Genomic DNA, 16,717 nt, shown 5'->3' on the forward strand with positions numbered 1-16,717 from the left:
TTCCCCAGCTACTGTCTCTTCGTGCTTCTTCTTCCTCCAGTTCGCGAAGGAGGAGGAGAGGATTCGCGAAGCACGAGCGAAGTAATCGAAGAGAAGTTAGAGGGAAGAGAGATCGAAGATGCATGCGGAGGCCGGGCTTCAGCTGCCTCTGGGCTTCTCGGACGGCTTCTTCCATGACTACAGTAGCGGGCACAGCTCCTACCTGCCGTTCTCCGATGAGGGCTTTCTCTCCCCCCGATTCTGCGTCGGCGTCGAGGATGGTTCGCGCAACATGGTAATTTTTTCCTTCTGGTTAAACCGATCTCGCTTTTACTGTGGCCTGAATGGGTCCGGTCGAGGAATATGCTAGGGTTTGGGGAGATTTGGATCGGATGCTGAGGGTTGTGGGGTGAAAAGTGAAAATACTAAAAGTGGTTGTTTGATTTGTTGGGACTGTTACTGGATTTTGAAAGATGATCAAGAAGAAGTGCATGCCACTTGGGAAGTTCCGAAGAGGACTTTCTGAAAGCAAAGATCGGGAAGGTTGAGATCGAAGAGTACTTATTGCTTGGTTGAAGTCGACAAAATTCTTTGAAAGCAAAGAAACTGGAAATTTTTTTATTTATTAGACAATACTCGATCCTATATTAAAAAGAAAAGATACGTAATTGTGAAATCTGCTCAAACATTTTAGTTTTTGACTTCAATTTGAGGATAATATTTAGTTTAGCTTCAAAGATGAGATAGAGATGTGATTGTGATTGTGGCTGCCTGCTAAGAGAAAAAATGGGAACTTTTGTCAAGTTGAAAGAAAAAAAGAAGCACTATAATCAAAAGTGGAACCATTGAAGTAAATTGTTGGCAATCAATACAATTATCTTAATAGCCATACTAGAAACATCTTTCGATTTTTATGAGCTTATCATTTAAAATGTCTGTTGAAAAACACAGTAGAGCTGCTTATTTTTATTAGAAACTAAAGTATGTACATTAATATAAACTGTTTCCATAGTTCACTTGTTGACTGTTTGTATAGGCCAATATGGTACAGGCTCCCTCTGTTTTGGAATATGATATGGGAGGAGAAGGAGATCTTTTCAACGCTCCAGAACCTATCTTGGAAGATCCTGCACTCGATCCTATGGTTAATGCCATGTCCGTTATATCAGGTGGACATGTCATCACAGAAACCATCAAGGCTGCAGATATAGAGTCAACCCAAAATGATCATCTGAGTGACATTTTCAATGAATGCAAGAAGGACCTTATGGAGAAATCAGATACTGAAGAGACAATTTCTGATCTCCTAGAAGTGAAGATTCTTTTAGCTGAAATGGTTGAGGTTCCCCCACCTTCCAAAAAAATTAATTGTGCAGAAGGAACAATTCTTGATAAGTCGCAGATTGAAGAGACAATTTCTGAACTCCTAGAAGTGAAGATTCCTGCATTCGAAACAGTTGAAGTTCCACCTCCAGAAAAAGCTAATTGTGAAGAAATATTAATTCATAAAAGTGCAAGTTCTGATTGTTTAAGCTCATTAGAATGGATTCCTAGTTCAACTAGGAGACCAGAGTTCCTTGATTTCCAAGGATTGGATTTTGAAGCTGCACTTGGTTTGAAGAGAGCATGCAGTGAAGGAGATATAGAGGTATGAGTAAACTTCCAGTGTTCTGACTATTTTCCTTGTTTAATTTTTGTTCATGGTTATGGTTTATCTCTTCAATGTTTGGCTATGAAGGTTTAACTAGCACAGGATTTGATCTTACCATGTCTTAAAGACTAATGAATATTTCCCTCTTGAGAGATGGAGAATTTCCCTGAGATTGTTATTAGTTCATCGAGATATATCACTTATAGTAAATTTGTACCTGATGTATGCCGATATGGGCAGGATCGTTTATTTTTTACTTTTTATTGTCAGAATCTTGGCAGTAAAAGTGCCAACTCAAGAAATACAACCACTGCATGCTCTTCATTTGAGCAACTCCTTTCCATCGATAAGACAGAACAGCGACTACAAAAACTTTCCAGATACAGGGAGAAGAAGAGTAAGAGAAACTTTGCCAGACAAATAAAGGTGCGAACTTAAAATTTTTTTGCCCTTTATAATTCTTTCTAAAGTAAGTAAAGCCTTGAAAGTTGGAGTACCCTACACTAGAATAATTGATATGAGGATTATACACAACAAACTTGATAAGAGAATAAAAGTGAAGATAACTATACAAGTAAAAAATTTCAGCATTTTAAATAACTAAAGACATTTAACTGAACATAACACTGTATTATTAGATTGAAAAAAGTGTGCCATATCTTCCTTGTAATTTGGATACCGCACAGCAAAAAAGGCAATTCCTTATTGGAACCAAGAATGAAAAAATTTTTGATCTGTCAGTTGATACTGCTATTTTTTGTAACAAATAAATTTGTCATCGTGAAGAAGTATGCTATCACTAGTCTAAACTACATTGGCACCACAATAAAAAGTTATTTTTGGGTGTTGAGCCCATGAAGTGCTTGCAAATGTAGCTATTTGTTTATAACTTTCAGTCAAACACAAATTCTAGAAATTGATAAACTTTGGGGCGTTTTGCAGTATGCTTGCAGGAAGGCTCTTGCCGACAATCAACCTAGGATAAGGGGAAGATTTGCAAAGACCGAATAACCAAACTTGTCTATCCAAATAGTTAACTATGCAAGCTGTTGAAGCTGGTATCATATATGGACGGACGTATTTTCTTTGATTAGGATTATATTCATGATCATATAAATCTTTCTATCACATGGTATCCACATCAGTATGTAGAAACGCACTTGCAGTTCTGTGCAGTAGTATGAATGACAAGAGAATCGATAGTTTTTTTGGATTTTGGTCACTAAATATTTGTAGCACACATGGATTTAATATCTTTGCTCTTGTATGTTCATCATTTGCCCCTTAGGTGGAAGAGAACATTTTGTAAGATTATGGTATGGTCTTCAATACTTCAATCAGAGCATCGGGCAATGAAGAATAAACATACATTTTGCTCAAGTAAACACTAGCAGAACCTACTAATTCAACCCATGCCATGGTAGCACTTGTCTCAGTTCTATTGATACTTTCCACAGCCCCAAGAAATCAATCACTCATGGCCATTGAATATGAATTATATCTTACATCTACTTGATATACCTTGAAATAGTCCTCATTTTTACTTATACACAGCATTCAATTCGTTTGACTAACAATCTCAGATTTTTTTTAAAAAAATTTTGGGGTGTGAAGTAAAATCTCAGACTTCTTGCCTTGTTTTAGACCATTCAAATGGGACGGGATCCTCTGGACCTGTACCTTTGGTCCGCTCCTGTACCTCTGGTCCGTTTTTGGATCAGGGTCACTCATTGGTGGGATCCTATGAACCCAATTTATATAAGAGGTAGGGTCTATAAGATCCTACCAATAAATAGAGTGGTCCATCTTTACGGTCCAGACTGCGCCCCATTCAAATAGAATAGGCCAAACCAACCTTGATGAGTTGATGGTGATGCAGTAACTAATTAGGCGGCTAAAACTTCATTTGTTTCAGGAAAATTATTTTAGTCACTTTATTAGTCAATTATTCTCTATTCACTAATGTTTAAGGATACAAACTAGATTGGCAAAAAGGATCAGACGACTTTGAGTCAGATGGTTTGATTGTTCTGGTCAGTTCAGTCAATTCAATCTAGATTTATCTGTCGGTCCAAGTGAATTAATTTGAGACAGGTTAGTTAGGTTGGCTCGACTAATTTAACAAGTTTATTCAATTGGCTCCCGTGGTTATTTCAACTTGGAGAAGAGGATTATGACAACTAGTTTACTCAATTAGCTCGCCAAATTAGTTTAATCCAGAGGAGGGAGGAGATTATGTTTTTCCATCAAACATAAAATCATTTTTTAAAAAAATAAATTTTAATATCACAATCAAGTAAAATATATCTAAATGATAAGATCAGACCAAACATGTAACGTGAAGAGACCATGCAGGCCATATGACTTTGACTTTGAATTTTGTTCTATTAGTTAAACAGGAAAGACATGGTAACAAGCATCTGAGATTGGTAAGATAGAGAGCAGGCTTGTTTTCTTCCTCTTCCTACTTGTTCAGTAGTTTCTGTAGATTCCAGAGTCATTCACCTTCCAAGCTCTCGTGATATTTAATCTTTTCATCTTTAGTTTACTATATAAAAAAATACCATAATCTTTGTGAGGAACAAAAATATTCAGTAAAATCTAAAACACTAACTTTATTTCTGAAATATATTTATCATTTGATTTTCAGGGGAGAAGATAATAACTCAAGGACATACGAGATTTTTGTTTTCGAACAGAAGATCTTATGTTCCACCTAATCCTGTTGCAAATTCTCCTAAAATTGTACATTACATGCTCTATTTATTAGGAAAGATAAAAAATAAATAATGAACAGAGTTCATCAGTTCATTCATTGGCCTCAGTAGTAGTAGTAGTAGTAGTAGAGTAGTAGTAGTAGTAGTAGTAGAAGAAGAAGAAGAAGAAGAAGAAGTGATGACAATATATAAAAGATTCATGTAATACGATTATAATTAGCATCATCTATATATCTTTTTTTGAGTATTGTTTATTCCAGATACCCTTTAAATAGTAGCAATAAGATTATAGCTAAATTGGTGCTTTTGTGTTTGATTAATAAAAATGTCATGATGTGTTTATACTTGAATCCTCTGGCTAGTTGCAACTGTGAATTTCAAAAGGGATGGAGCCTAAGTGAATGTCCAAAGCTTCAAGTCATTTGTTAAGCTTCAAGATTGTTTCTTACTCATGATCTGATTTTTATTAAGTTGTAGGAAAATATTCCACTATAATTTGATGCCTTGAACACTCGATGATTCAAGCCTCTCATGGTATTTAATCTTTTCATCTTTATTTTATTGTATAAAAAATACCATAATCTTTGTGAGGAACAAAAATATTCAGTACAATCTAAAAACTAACTCTATTTCTCAAGTATATTTATCATTTAATTTTCAGGGGAGAAGATAATAACTCAAGGACACACTAGATTTTTTGTTTTTGGACAGAAGACCTTATGTTCCACCCAATCCTGTTGCAAATTTTCCTAAAATTGTACATTATATGCTCTGTTTATTAGGAAAGATAAAAAATAAATAATACAGAGTTCATCAGTTCATTCATTGGCCTTAGTAGTAGTATAAGTGTTGGCAATATTTAAAAGATTCATGTAAAGTGAGTATAATTAGCATCATCTATGTACCTTTTTTTTTTAGTCTTGTTTATTTTAGAGACCCTTTATATAGCAGTAATAAGAGTATAGCTAAATTGGTGCTTTTGTGTTGGATTAAAAAAATGTCATGATGTGTTTATACTTGAATCCTTTGGCAGGTTGCAACTGCGAATTTTAAAAGGAATAGAGCCTAAGTGAGTGCCCAAATCTTCAAGTCATTTGTTAAGCTTCAAGATTGTTTCTTACTCATGATCTGACTTTTATTATGAGTTGTAGGAAAATATTCCACTATAATTCAATTCCTTGAACACTCGAAGATTCAAGCCTCTAGAAAATACAGGAAGAAAGTAGCATTCTATTCTTCCTAGTTGATACAGTGATAAAGATGGGTCCTCTAAAAAAGTGGGTCAAAGACGGGAGGATCAATTGACATGGAGGTCGAAGTCACATGGTCGATCGAACCCGGAATTAATGACTAGGCAGGGTTGGCCAAGCGGGCCTTGCAACGTCAGTCGGATGTTAAGGGCCGATCGGGCCACTCGAATAGCTGTCCTTCGCAACTCGCAGATAGAATTTGGAGCTAAGTACTAATTTACTCGGTACACCATCCTAGCCGATCAGACCTAAAGTTCGATCGGGCACAAGGCCGATCAGACACAATGTACCTTTCTGACAACATGAGGGTTGAATGAAGAACAAGTCAATGGATGCATTCTGGAAAGCCGAGCTGGCAAGCTCTCGGTCGAGTGACCACCGATTGGCCTATAACGGAGCCTAGATACCTGTCATATTGTACTCTTTTAGAAGTTTGTGCTAGAAAGGACAAAGAATATTTCGTTGGCAAATCGTCCTTTAGAAGCTTCCAGCTTGTCAAGTCAACGATTTGGTGGCTCGTTTAAGGAAAAGTGTTAGAGGCACTTTATGGTCTGTCCTTTCTTAAGAAAGCTTTGGGAAACGTGTCAATGCTTTAAGATGCATGCATAATGCAACAATGATACTATAAAAGGGTCTTCATCTGCAGGCAAAGGTATGCGATGCTTCTTATTTGCACACGCTATCTGCTACAGTTCATAATTACTACTTTCTTCTCCAAAATCGAGCACTGACTTGAGTGTTGGAGGACCAATGCAAGGAACCCCTTCCTTGGCCCAACACTAATGCTCCCTGTGTTGTAGGACACTGCAAAGTCTTTATCGAGTTAGCAATAGAGCCACGTCACAGCTCACCGCCTTTATTGATTTTGGACAGAATCATATTTCCCCTATTCTCCGATCAGACGCCCTCCCTATCCAAGCCACCGTTCGGTGCCATCGCGTCCACCCATTTCTTATCTGCTACTTGTGCCAGCTGGCCTGATGGGCCCTTTTTCCACCATTTGTTCCACTCCAATGTCCAAATCCATGGTCAATGCTCACTCGGACCCAAGGAGTTGCTTAGGCTATTTCTCCAAGTCCTCCTTCAATTGGGTAGCCTCTATAGTTAAGCGTTCGATCAAGGACTTGAAGTGCTTGCATCCTCGACCGAGGTTTGCGCCTGCTTGAGCTCATGGTCTAACTAGGCTAGCCTTTAGCAAAGAGTCAAGCCGTCCACCCAAAATTGGTACACAAAGAAATTAATTAAAGCCGAGCTGAGTGGAAAATATAATTATTTAAAATGTTATACGAACTTACTTACCCCCATGGAATTTTGGCTAAATCGATTGGCCAACTCATCAAGGGGAATGGTCGCCACCTTGGCTCTGGCTTCCACTCAGGTATGGGCTAAGGGACCCTGAATCCTTATCTTATGCTCAGGGGCACGTGGCTCCTCTAGTTTAGGGTAGCACCACTCATCGGTTGGCAATCTTAGGATGTCCATTACATGCTTGTGCGAAGTGTAGCCAATTGGCTCTAAGCTAGCCTTGCCCATGTATTTGGATATTGGAGTGGAGTGAATGGTGGAAAAGGGGTCGGCTGGCACAGATAGCAGATAAGAAATGGGTTGAACGATAATGGCATCTGGTCGGAGGATGGGGGAGTTGGTCCGCCCGTTGCTCTCTCAGGAGCGGCAAAAGTGGAGCTTTCGCCCCGTTCAGATGCTGGTCACTGCATGAATGTGACAACAGAAGTTTGGGGGACAGAAGTTGTGAGCGGGCAGCAGCTTTCGTTCGAAGTCTGTTACGGCGTTGACGCTGAACCAAGGGCTCAACGAAAGTCATGGACTCCAAAGGCACTGCTACAGGCACCAAAGAAGGCCGCTCGAGAGGTAGCTCCCCAGTATTTGTAGCAGCATCACTCCTCGCTACTCTACTCGCTTCTTCTTCACCAGTCGGTGCTTTTGAGGTTCCGACCGGCAATAGCTCATAGCTCTCCAGCTCAGTAACTCCATGAGCTTCCATCTCTTCATCAGTTAACTTAGTGGAGCCACTGTGTAACGTCCTAAACATCATTTTTGCTATAAAAAAAGAGAAAAAAATCAGCTAGATCAAAAAATAAGGGAAGAAAAGGCTACTCATCAAAAGTGCAGGGTAATAGGGCGTGGACGAGACTCAGCCCGAACATATACAAAACACTCTCCAGCAGCAACTTGTGTCTGTGATATTTCATGCCGATTAGTTGTGCCGCGGCTTGGATGTAGGTCGACTCCCATCGATATTTTCCTAGCTTAGAGGAATTGGGTATTTGCATTTGCCACCCTCTCGAGAAGGCAGCCCGGCTGGGAAGTTGGACATAGAAGTAATGAGACTTTTGACACTTGTTGGAGGAGGACATCTTATCAAAATACACGGCGCCGACCCAGGCTTGGAGGAAGAAGATGCCCTGTTCAGATTGTTTAGGGTAATAAAAATAATAAAAAATGTGAGGATTAAGGGAAATCCTATAAAGATGGAACAATACTGCTACTCCACACAGTAACCTAAAAGAGTTAGGTACTAGTTGCTGTAATGGAATATGAAAGTATCTACAAATTTTCGTTAAAAAAGGATGGATTGGGAAACGGAGGTCGGCGTAAAGCTGGTCCTTGAAAAAAGTCAGAAGGGCTTTAGGAGGGGTGTGGGGGCAATCGTAGGCAGATGGAATGGTAAGCGTATGATCATAAGGAATGTGGTAAGTCATTTTCATTTAATCTACTTCATCACCATTAATATCTGACGACGTGGAGGTGCACCACAGTTCGAGGATAACAAGAGGAGGAGGAGAGTGTGTCATGTAAAGAAAGATGAAGATCAAAGATCGAAAGGAGAAAAAAAAGAGAGAACTTACTGGGTGAGAACTACTGGCTATGTGAGACAGAGAGCAAAGGAGCAGATGAAAACGAAGACAAGGGCAACATAGTGTGAGGAGAAACGAAGGCCTTAAAAATCATGTCGTCGGTTATTTAGAGTTGTCCGATCAAGGGTTTAGTAAAACAAAACTTGATCTATGCCGTCAAAATTCAAAAAATAGCATTCACATTGAATCCCAACAGTTGCATGTCACATCGAACATTTGGAGGCATGAAAGTATTACATATGGCAGTCAATCACATGTGACATTAATGAGGAATGGAAACAATCAGCAGACGTATAATGAAAAAACATGTTCGACATATTTTGCATTAATGGCAAAGGATTTGAGTAATTTTTAAGAAATCAGGATAACATTAGTAGCAATAAAAGACACTATGAGTATAGGAAACCGCTCAAGAAAAAAAAAAATCAAAAAAGAGATAATGAATAGCTAAGTGTCTCTAACATTCGATCCAATCGATGTCAACCTCGGAGTTTCCCAATTGGGCAGAAATGAGTTTCCTTAGGATTGTAAGTAAGGGCAGTAATCATTCGAGCTGAGCGACGACCCAGATGGCAAAATGCCCGGTTGGAAATAAGAGTTACAAAAAATACTAAGTGTCAAATCAGTTGGACTTCCAGCGTCCTTCGACTAGACTTAAGGGAAAGTCTTGTGATACAATGATAAAGATTAGTCCCTCAAAAAGCGGGTCAAAACTGCAAGGACCAACTGACGTGGAATTCAAAGTCAAACGATCAAAGTCGCAAGGTCAGATGGACCTAGAATTACTGATTAGGCAAGGTTGGCCGAGCGGGCCTTATAACGTCGGTCGGACGTGAGGGCCTGATCAGACCACCTGAACAATTATCCATTGCAACTCGCAGATGGGATTTAGAGCTAAGTACTAATTTATCCGGTCCACCGTCCTTGTCAATTGAACCTAAGGTCCGATCAGACACAAGGCCGATCGGACACAATGCGCCTTTCTGACAACATGAAGGACCAAATGAAGAACAAGTCAGTGGTTGCGTTATGGAAAGCTGAGCTGGCAAGCTCTTGACTGAGTGGTCGCCAGTCGGCTTATAGCGGAGCCTAGATACTTGTCATATCATACTCTTTTGGAAGTTTGTGCCGGAAAGGACAGAGAATATCATGTTAGCAAATCGTCCTTTAAAAGCTTCCAACCTGTGAAGTCACAACAATTTGTAGGCTTATTTAAGGAAATGTGTCAGGGGTACTTTATAGTCGGTCATTTCTTAGAAAAACTTTTGAAAACGTGCTAATACTTTGAGATGCGTGTATAATGCAACAACAACACTATAAAAGACGTCTCCATCTATAAGCAGATGTATGCAATGCTTCTTATTTGCACACACTATCTGCTACAGTTCATAGTTATTACTTTTTTCTCCAAAATCGAGCACTGACTTGAGTGTCGGAAGACCAACGTTGAGACTCTTTTCCTGACTCGACACTAACACTCCCTGTGCTACGGGACAACACGGAATCTTCATCAAATTAGTAATAGAGCCACGTCACATCTCACTACTATCACCAATTTCAGATATGATGAATAGTCATCATAATTCATGATCAATTGCTAGATAAATAGCTGTTATATTAGACCACTGCAGTGCAAAGATGGCTGGTATTGGATGGCACTTGGAGCCTCTTTTCTCCTTGGCCCCATATCTCAGTTGCTGCTTTAAGGAGTCTCTTTGTGCAGTCTTTTGTTATTGTGCATTTTCCTGTTAAAAAAGAGGCTCGTTTTTGGCCTAAAGGGCAAAAGTGAGTCTTGATAGAGCATGTTCATCCATTCCTAAAAGGCTGGTAGCTGTCCCTGATCGTAGGGCACTTCTTGATCATTACTGAATACCAAATACTGAAGGAAGCAACTTGTTCATTCAGCTCTTCGATCCGCTCGCAAACAAACAGACTGATGACTGCACTGCTGAGTTTGAACAAACTGAGACTGGAGACAGTGTCCAGACCATTTCATTATCTTGTTTGAGTTTAAATTAACATAAGTTTTTCTGCATTATTATTATTATTGTTTTGCAGAAGAGGGAAGTCACAAGGTGAGTGAGTGAGGAACTTGCTGAACAAAAGTTGTGCTCATGCAGAGGAACGTCGACCAATATAATGACCAGTCCTGCTCCAACAGGGCCTTGTATCCTCTTTTAATACAAGCTCCTGCCCTTTAGTCTTTAGCTTTTCCTCCCAAGAAAAAAGAGAGATAGCAACAGCAGCTTGAGCCATCTCCATATCAACGCCACCATCCTCATTCCTCCATTGCACCAGTCATCGAGCTACCTCCTCTGCTTTCTCACTATCTCTCCATGGCCATGCTTGGTGCAAGCTTCTTCCTTTTCCTCTCTGCTTCTCTTCTCTTTCTCTTCTCAGCCGCCTCTCCGGCTTCCTCCCCCGGCCTTTCCCTGAAGAAGCAGGCTTCTGCTCTTCTTTCCATCAAGCAATCTTTCCGCACGTCTGACGACTTCTTCCGGAGCTGGAGCTCGTGGAATCATGCTTCGGTCTGCTCGTGGAACGGCGTCCGGTGCGATGCCTCCGGGCGCGGGGTCACCGAGCTCGACGTCTCCAACCTCAACGTCTCCGGTTTCCTCTCGCCGAGGATAGCTGAGCTGAGGGCGATCGCTCGCCTGTCGGTCTCTGGCAACAACTTCGCCGGTGAGTTCCCCGCCAGCGTCTGCCAGCTCCCGCACCTCCAGTTCCTCAACATCTCCAACAACCGCTTCAATGGCTCCCTGGACTGGAACTTCTTCTCTGGAATGGTGGAGCTGCAAGTTTTCGACGCGTACAATAATGACTTCTCCGGGTCGCTCCCGGTGGCGCTCCCGGAGCTGCCTCTGCTCCGCCACTTGGACCTCGGCGGGAACTACTTCTCCGGCCTGATCCCGGCCACTTACGGTGGTTTTCCTGCCATTAGCTATCTGTCATTGGCTGGGAACGATTTGGGTGGCCGCATTCCACCCGAGCTCGGCAACCTCACCACTCTCAAGCAGCTTTACTTAGGCTACTTCAATGACTTCGACGGTGGCATTCCGGTGGAGCTCGGCAGGTTGACTAATCTCCTCCACCTTGACCTCTCGAGCTGCGGCTTGAAGGGTGAAATCCCGCACCAGTTGGGGGATCTTGTGAAGTTGGACACTCTGTTCCTGCAGACGAACCAGCTCACCGGCACCGTTCCTCCCCAAATTGGCAACTTGAGCAACTTAAGATTCCTCGACATCTCCAACAATGCGCTAACCGGGGAGATACCGAGTGAGTTTGGGAATCTCCAGGAGCTCAAGTTGCTGCACATGTTCCTCAACCAGTTCCATGGAGAAATCCCATTGTTCATCGCAGAGCTGCCCTGTTTGGAGGTGCTGAAACTGTGGCACAACAACTTCACTGGTATTATCCCTCCCAAACTTGGACAGAATGGCAAACTCCGCGAGCTCGATCTCTCCACCAACAAACTCACTGGATTGGTCCCCAGAGCTCTCTGCATCGGGAGGAAGTTGGAGATACTGATCTTGCTCAACAACTTCCTCTTTGGTCCTCTGCCGGATGACCTTGGCGAGTGCGCAACTCTTGTGAGGGTGCGCATGGGACAGAACTACTTAACCGGGTCTATTCCCGGAGGCTTCCTCTACCTACCGGAATTGTTACTGCTGGAGTTGCAAAACAATTACCTCACCGGAGTTCTAACAGATGAACCTGCAAAGCCACCTACAAAGCTAGGCCAGCTTAATCTATCGAACAACCGGTTTTTCGGACCTCTCCCAGGCTCCATTGGCAACTTCTCGGCATTGCAGATTCTTCTTCTCAGTGACAACCAGTTCACCGGAGAAATCCCACCTCAGGTTGGTCTTCTCAAGCACGTGCTAAAGATAGATATGAGCACGAACAACTTCTCTGGTCGGATCCCTCCTGAGCTTGGCGATTGCTTGCTGCTGACCTACTTGGACTTGAGCCAGAACCAATTAACCGGTGAGATGCCGTACCAAGTGTCTCAAATTAGGATTCTGAACTATCTGAATGTTTCATGGAACCAGTTGGCCGGAGCCATTCCAAAGGAAATGGGGAGCATGAAGAGTCTAACTTCGGTCGACTTCTCTCACAATGACTTCTCCGGCAGAGTGCCGGAGACAGGGCAGTTTGCCTACTTCAACGCTTCGTCCTTCCTTTCCAATCCTCAGCTATGCGGGCCAATTCTGAACCCCTGCAACATCTCAGCAAGTTCTCAGTTCCATCGAGACCAACAAGGAAGTTTCAAGCTCCAGCTCCCCGGGAAGTCCAAACTCCTGTTTGCTCTGGGCCTCTTACTGTGTTCCATAGTTTTCGCCATCACGGTGGCCATCAAGACGCGGTCCGTGATGGCAAGAAACTCTAATTTGTGGAAATTGACTGCGTTCCAGAAATTGGATTTCGGGAGTCAAGAGATTGTAGAATGCCTCAAAGAGAACTGCATCATCGGGAGAGGAGGAGCTGGCATCGTCTACCGAGGCACGATGCCTAACGGCGAAGAGGTCGCAGTGAAGCGACTGCTCGGAATCAGCAAAGGGTCGACGCATGACAACGGATTCTCTGCAGAGATTCAAACACTGGGCAAGATTAGACATCGCAACATCGTCAGGTTGCTCGCCTTCTGCTCCAACAACGACTGCAAGTTGCTGGTCTACGAGTACATGCCCAATGGAAACTTAGGAGAGTTGCTCCATGGAAAGAGAGCTGGGTATCTCAATTGGCAAATGAGGCTCAGGATCGCCATCGAATCGGCCAAAGGAATGTGCTACCTGCACCACGACTGTCGCCCTCCGATTCTTCACCGGGATGTCAAGTGCAACAACATCTTGTTGGATGCAAACTTTGAAGCTCATGTAGCTGATTTCGGGCTGGCCAAGTACTTGAGGGACACTGGAGCCTCCGAATGCATGTCCGCCATTGCTGGCTCTTATGGCTACATTGCTCCCGGTAATCATCCTTTCTGCTTTGCTTTCAGTATCATCTTTTTACTTATAGGTCAAATCATTGTAGATAAGTTCGTTTAGTCGAGCAAGATCCTCGCTATATTATATATGGATGGTTCAGACTTTGAAGCTCCGAGCAGTACACTTTGTCTACACTCTTCCTGCTCTGAGAATCATGGCACTGAGTGAGAGATCCCTTTCAATCAAAAGAAGGGCACTGAGATCGCCCGACCAACTCCTCAAAGAAAGCAAACGGCATTTGCCTTGCTTTTTCTCTTTCAAGAACCGGGCTCCTCATCCCTTTTGCCTCATGAATCTTGATCGGAATCCCTGATTTTATATTTTCGTGATGCAGAATACGCGTACACTCTGAAGGTGGACGAGAAGAGCGACGTGTACAGCTTCGGAGTAGTACTGCTGGAGCTCATCACCGGCCGACGTCCGGTGGGTGACTTCGGCGAGGAAGGACTGGACCTTGTCCAGTGGACGAGGATCGTCACGAACTGGAGCAAGGAAGGGGTGGTGAAGATCCTGGACCCCTGGCTGAGCAACGTGCCGGTGGAGGAGGCCATGCAGGTGTTCTTTGTTGCCATGCTGTGCGTGCAGGAGCACAGCGTGGAGAGGCCGACCATGAGAGAGGTGATACAAATGCTGGAACAAGCCAAGCCCTCCTCTGTTCTACACCCAAGCTAGTCATGATCTGGTTGCTCTGGGATTCTGCAGTTTTGTCAGTGAATGATGAACTAAGATTCCGTGTGTGTTTTAACTAGTGATTTTAAGGTAATGAGCGAGATTGTGAGTGTATTATTGATTTGATATTTGATATGTTAATGCTAGGAATCTGTTGCTTTCATGTTCATGGCTTTTGCAGCAGCACTGTATCATACTCCTTGCGTACGTACAGACTAAAGTAGCTGGCATGGATGAAAGATGAGTGCATGCAGAGGGACATGGAAAAGAAATGTTGTCAGCGGAGTCGTAGATGATCTGAATCACTGAATGCTTACAAAATGAGAATGAAGAAGAAGAGGAAGAGAGGTGGTGACAGGGAAAAGTGAGGGAACATGAAGCATGTTTGCTCCCGAGAAGATGATTAAAACAAAACCGAGGAGTGAGCATGGCATGCAGTGCAGCCTGTTCAAGGAAGAAGAAGATGAAGATGAAGAAGAAAATGAGAGTGAGAATCAGACAATGAATCCATTGGAATACGGGAGGAGTTCGACTTGGATTCATTTGTGAGAGAGGCACAAAACAATTAATGAATAGGAACCCTGGTGTTTAGGGACCTCGTGCAAATTAATTTGTAAAGCAAGGCAGAGTGTCAACAATGGCTGCTGGGAAAAGCACTGAAAGAAGAGGAAGAAGACAGACAATGTCATTGAATTTGAATGCTGAAGCTTAACAGCAGAAGAATGCGACCATGCATGCAGAGTTGCAGATCAGATCAGACCAGACCAGACCACCTCTGCCATCCTTCTCCTTGTCTTTTTACCCTAAATAATTTATACTTGTAGATGTACGCATATGGATCAGAGATAGCGACATAAAATGCTTGTGTGGGAGTTTTTCTTTCTGTGGCTGTCATGGCAGTGGCAAATGGAGTCGCACGGCTGCTGTTGCTGCTCAATGTCTACGCACACTAGTTTGCAACTTGTAGCCCGACTCAAGATTCTATGAGGCCCGCCTCAAAAAAAAAAAAAAAAAAAAAAAAAAAAAGCCTTTAATATATATATTTTTAAAATTTTCATCATCCTTTTTCATTCGGACTTCGGATCGATAATGGTAGGTTTAATTTTTTTTTAAAAAAATAAAATATTAATTTAAAATATTTTTTATGTAAAATTTTGTTTTTCTAACTTTTTGAGATACAAAATTATTAATTAAATTTTTATATTCGAGTTTTGATAATATTTTTATTCAATTGATAAAATTACTAGATTATTTAATCTTTTTTGAGACATTGTTGAACGTAAATAAAACTTTATTAATTTTAATTTTGAAAAATTTCTTTCTGCTGAAGTTACACTAACAAGTATAGTTAATAATATTCTATAAGCTATCCATACATTAGGAAAAGAATTTAATTTTTTTATAAGTTTCAATACCTCAAGTGTTGTTTTTAATTTTGGATTTATTATTTCTCTTAAAACTTTTAATTCTAAAAATAAATCTAAACCATCAATATCAGATAACATGTCATGTGTTAAAAAATTTTCAAGATTTAAACATTTTATTTTTAAAAACTCATCATCAAGCAATTTTAACTTTTCTACATCATATAAAAAATTAAGGGGGGGATTTGGTTTAGGGGAATAGGAGTGGGGAATGAGAATGTTTTGATCATAGGAATAGGAATGCAAATAAGGGAATGAATCCTTGAAATTGAGTAATAACTCATTCCCATGTACCTCCCCTTCAATGAGTCATTATCCTATTTTCATCAATCAAAATATTTCCTTATACCCTTGATCTAAAACTAAAATTTTCTCCCTTAATACCAAATATCAAAATATATTTATTTATTTTTTCTTTCATATCACTTCTCTCTCCTTGTTCTCTCTCATCATTTTATCACACACTTTCTCTCTCCTATCACACTCTTTTTCCTCTTTTTTTCTCATTACACTTTCTCTCTCATCATACTTTCTCTCTCCTCAATCTCTTCCATCGCACTCTCTTCCTTCTTTTTCTCTCATCATACTTTCTCTCTCCTCAATCTCTCCCATCACACTATCTTTTCTCTTTTTTTCTTATCACACTTTCACTCTCATCACACTTTCTCTCTCCTCAATCTCTCTTGTCACACTCCATCTTTTTTTCCTCAACACATTTTCTCTCTCATCATACTTTCTCTCTCCCATCACACTCACTGCTCTCTTTTTTCCTCATCACACTTTCTCTATCCTTAATCTCTCTCATCACACTCTTTCCCCTCATTTTTCTCATTACATTTTCTCTCTCTTCATCCTCTCCCATCATACTTTCTCTCACATCATATTTTCTCTCTCATCTTCTCTCATCATGATCTCTCCTATCACACTCTCTTTTCTCATTTTCTCTCATAACACTTTCTCTCTCTTCATTCTTTCTCATCACACTTTCTCTCTCATCAGACTTTCTCCCTCATCATTCTCTTTCATCATATTTTTCTCTTACATTCATCTTTCTCTCACATCTAATTTTTTCTCTTATTTTCCTTTAAGGGTAAAAAGGGAAATTTTGATTTATTCCGATAGAAAATATGCAACTAACCAAACATTGCTTTTAAGAGTGATAT

General features: G+C 41.2%; 2 protein-coding genes across 9 annotated transcripts; both read left to right on the plus strand.

Annotated features, from left to right (window-relative positions):
• Nucleotides 1-10,685, plus strand: LOC121989813. 5 transcript variants are annotated; one of them, XM_042544086.1, is made up of 5 exons: nucleotides 1-274; nucleotides 1,016-1,627; nucleotides 1,901-2,056; nucleotides 5,381-5,416; nucleotides 10,532-10,685. In XM_042544086.1, the coding sequence occupies exons 1-4, from the start codon at nucleotides 119-121 to the stop codon at nucleotides 5,414-5,416; spliced, it is 960 nt and encodes a 319-aa protein (XP_042400020.1). In that variant the 5' UTR covers nucleotides 1-118; the 3' UTR covers nucleotides 10,532-10,685. The 5 variants fall into 5 exon arrangements, with proteins under 5 accessions (XP_042400020.1, XP_042400019.1, XP_042400022.1 ...); XM_042544085.1 differs by lacking the exon at nucleotides 10,532-10,685 and adding an exon at nucleotides 5,499-9,160; XM_042544088.1 differs by lacking the exon at nucleotides 10,532-10,685 and having other exon boundaries at nucleotides 4,281-5,417.
• A 124-nt stretch (nucleotides 10,686-10,809) lies between these two features.
• LOC121989812 (leucine-rich repeat receptor-like serine/threonine-protein kinase BAM3) lies at nucleotides 10,810-14,469 on the plus strand. 4 transcript variants are annotated; one of them, XR_006114329.1, is made up of 3 exons: nucleotides 10,810-13,444; nucleotides 13,796-14,220; nucleotides 14,312-14,469. XR_006114329.1 is itself a non-coding variant. In XM_042544081.1 (2 exons), exons 1-2 carry the CDS (start codon nucleotides 10,810-10,812, stop codon nucleotides 14,131-14,133), a joined length of 2,973 nt encoding a protein of 990 aa, XP_042400015.1. In that variant the 3' UTR covers nucleotides 14,134-14,297. The 4 variants fall into 4 exon arrangements, 2 of the variants coding, with proteins under 2 accessions (XP_042400015.1, XP_042400016.1); XR_006114330.1 differs by having other exon boundaries at nucleotides 14,315-14,469; XM_042544081.1 differs by lacking the exon at nucleotides 14,312-14,469 and having other exon boundaries at nucleotides 13,796-14,297.
• The last annotated feature ends 2,248 nt before the right edge of the window (nucleotides 14,470-16,717 follow it).

The sequence above is a fragment of the Zingiber officinale genome, chromosome 6B (assembly GCF_018446385.1).
Source record: "Zingiber officinale cultivar Zhangliang chromosome 6B, Zo_v1.1, whole genome shotgun sequence".
NCBI classification, from domain to species: Eukaryota; Viridiplantae; Streptophyta; class Magnoliopsida; order Zingiberales; family Zingiberaceae; genus Zingiber; species Zingiber officinale.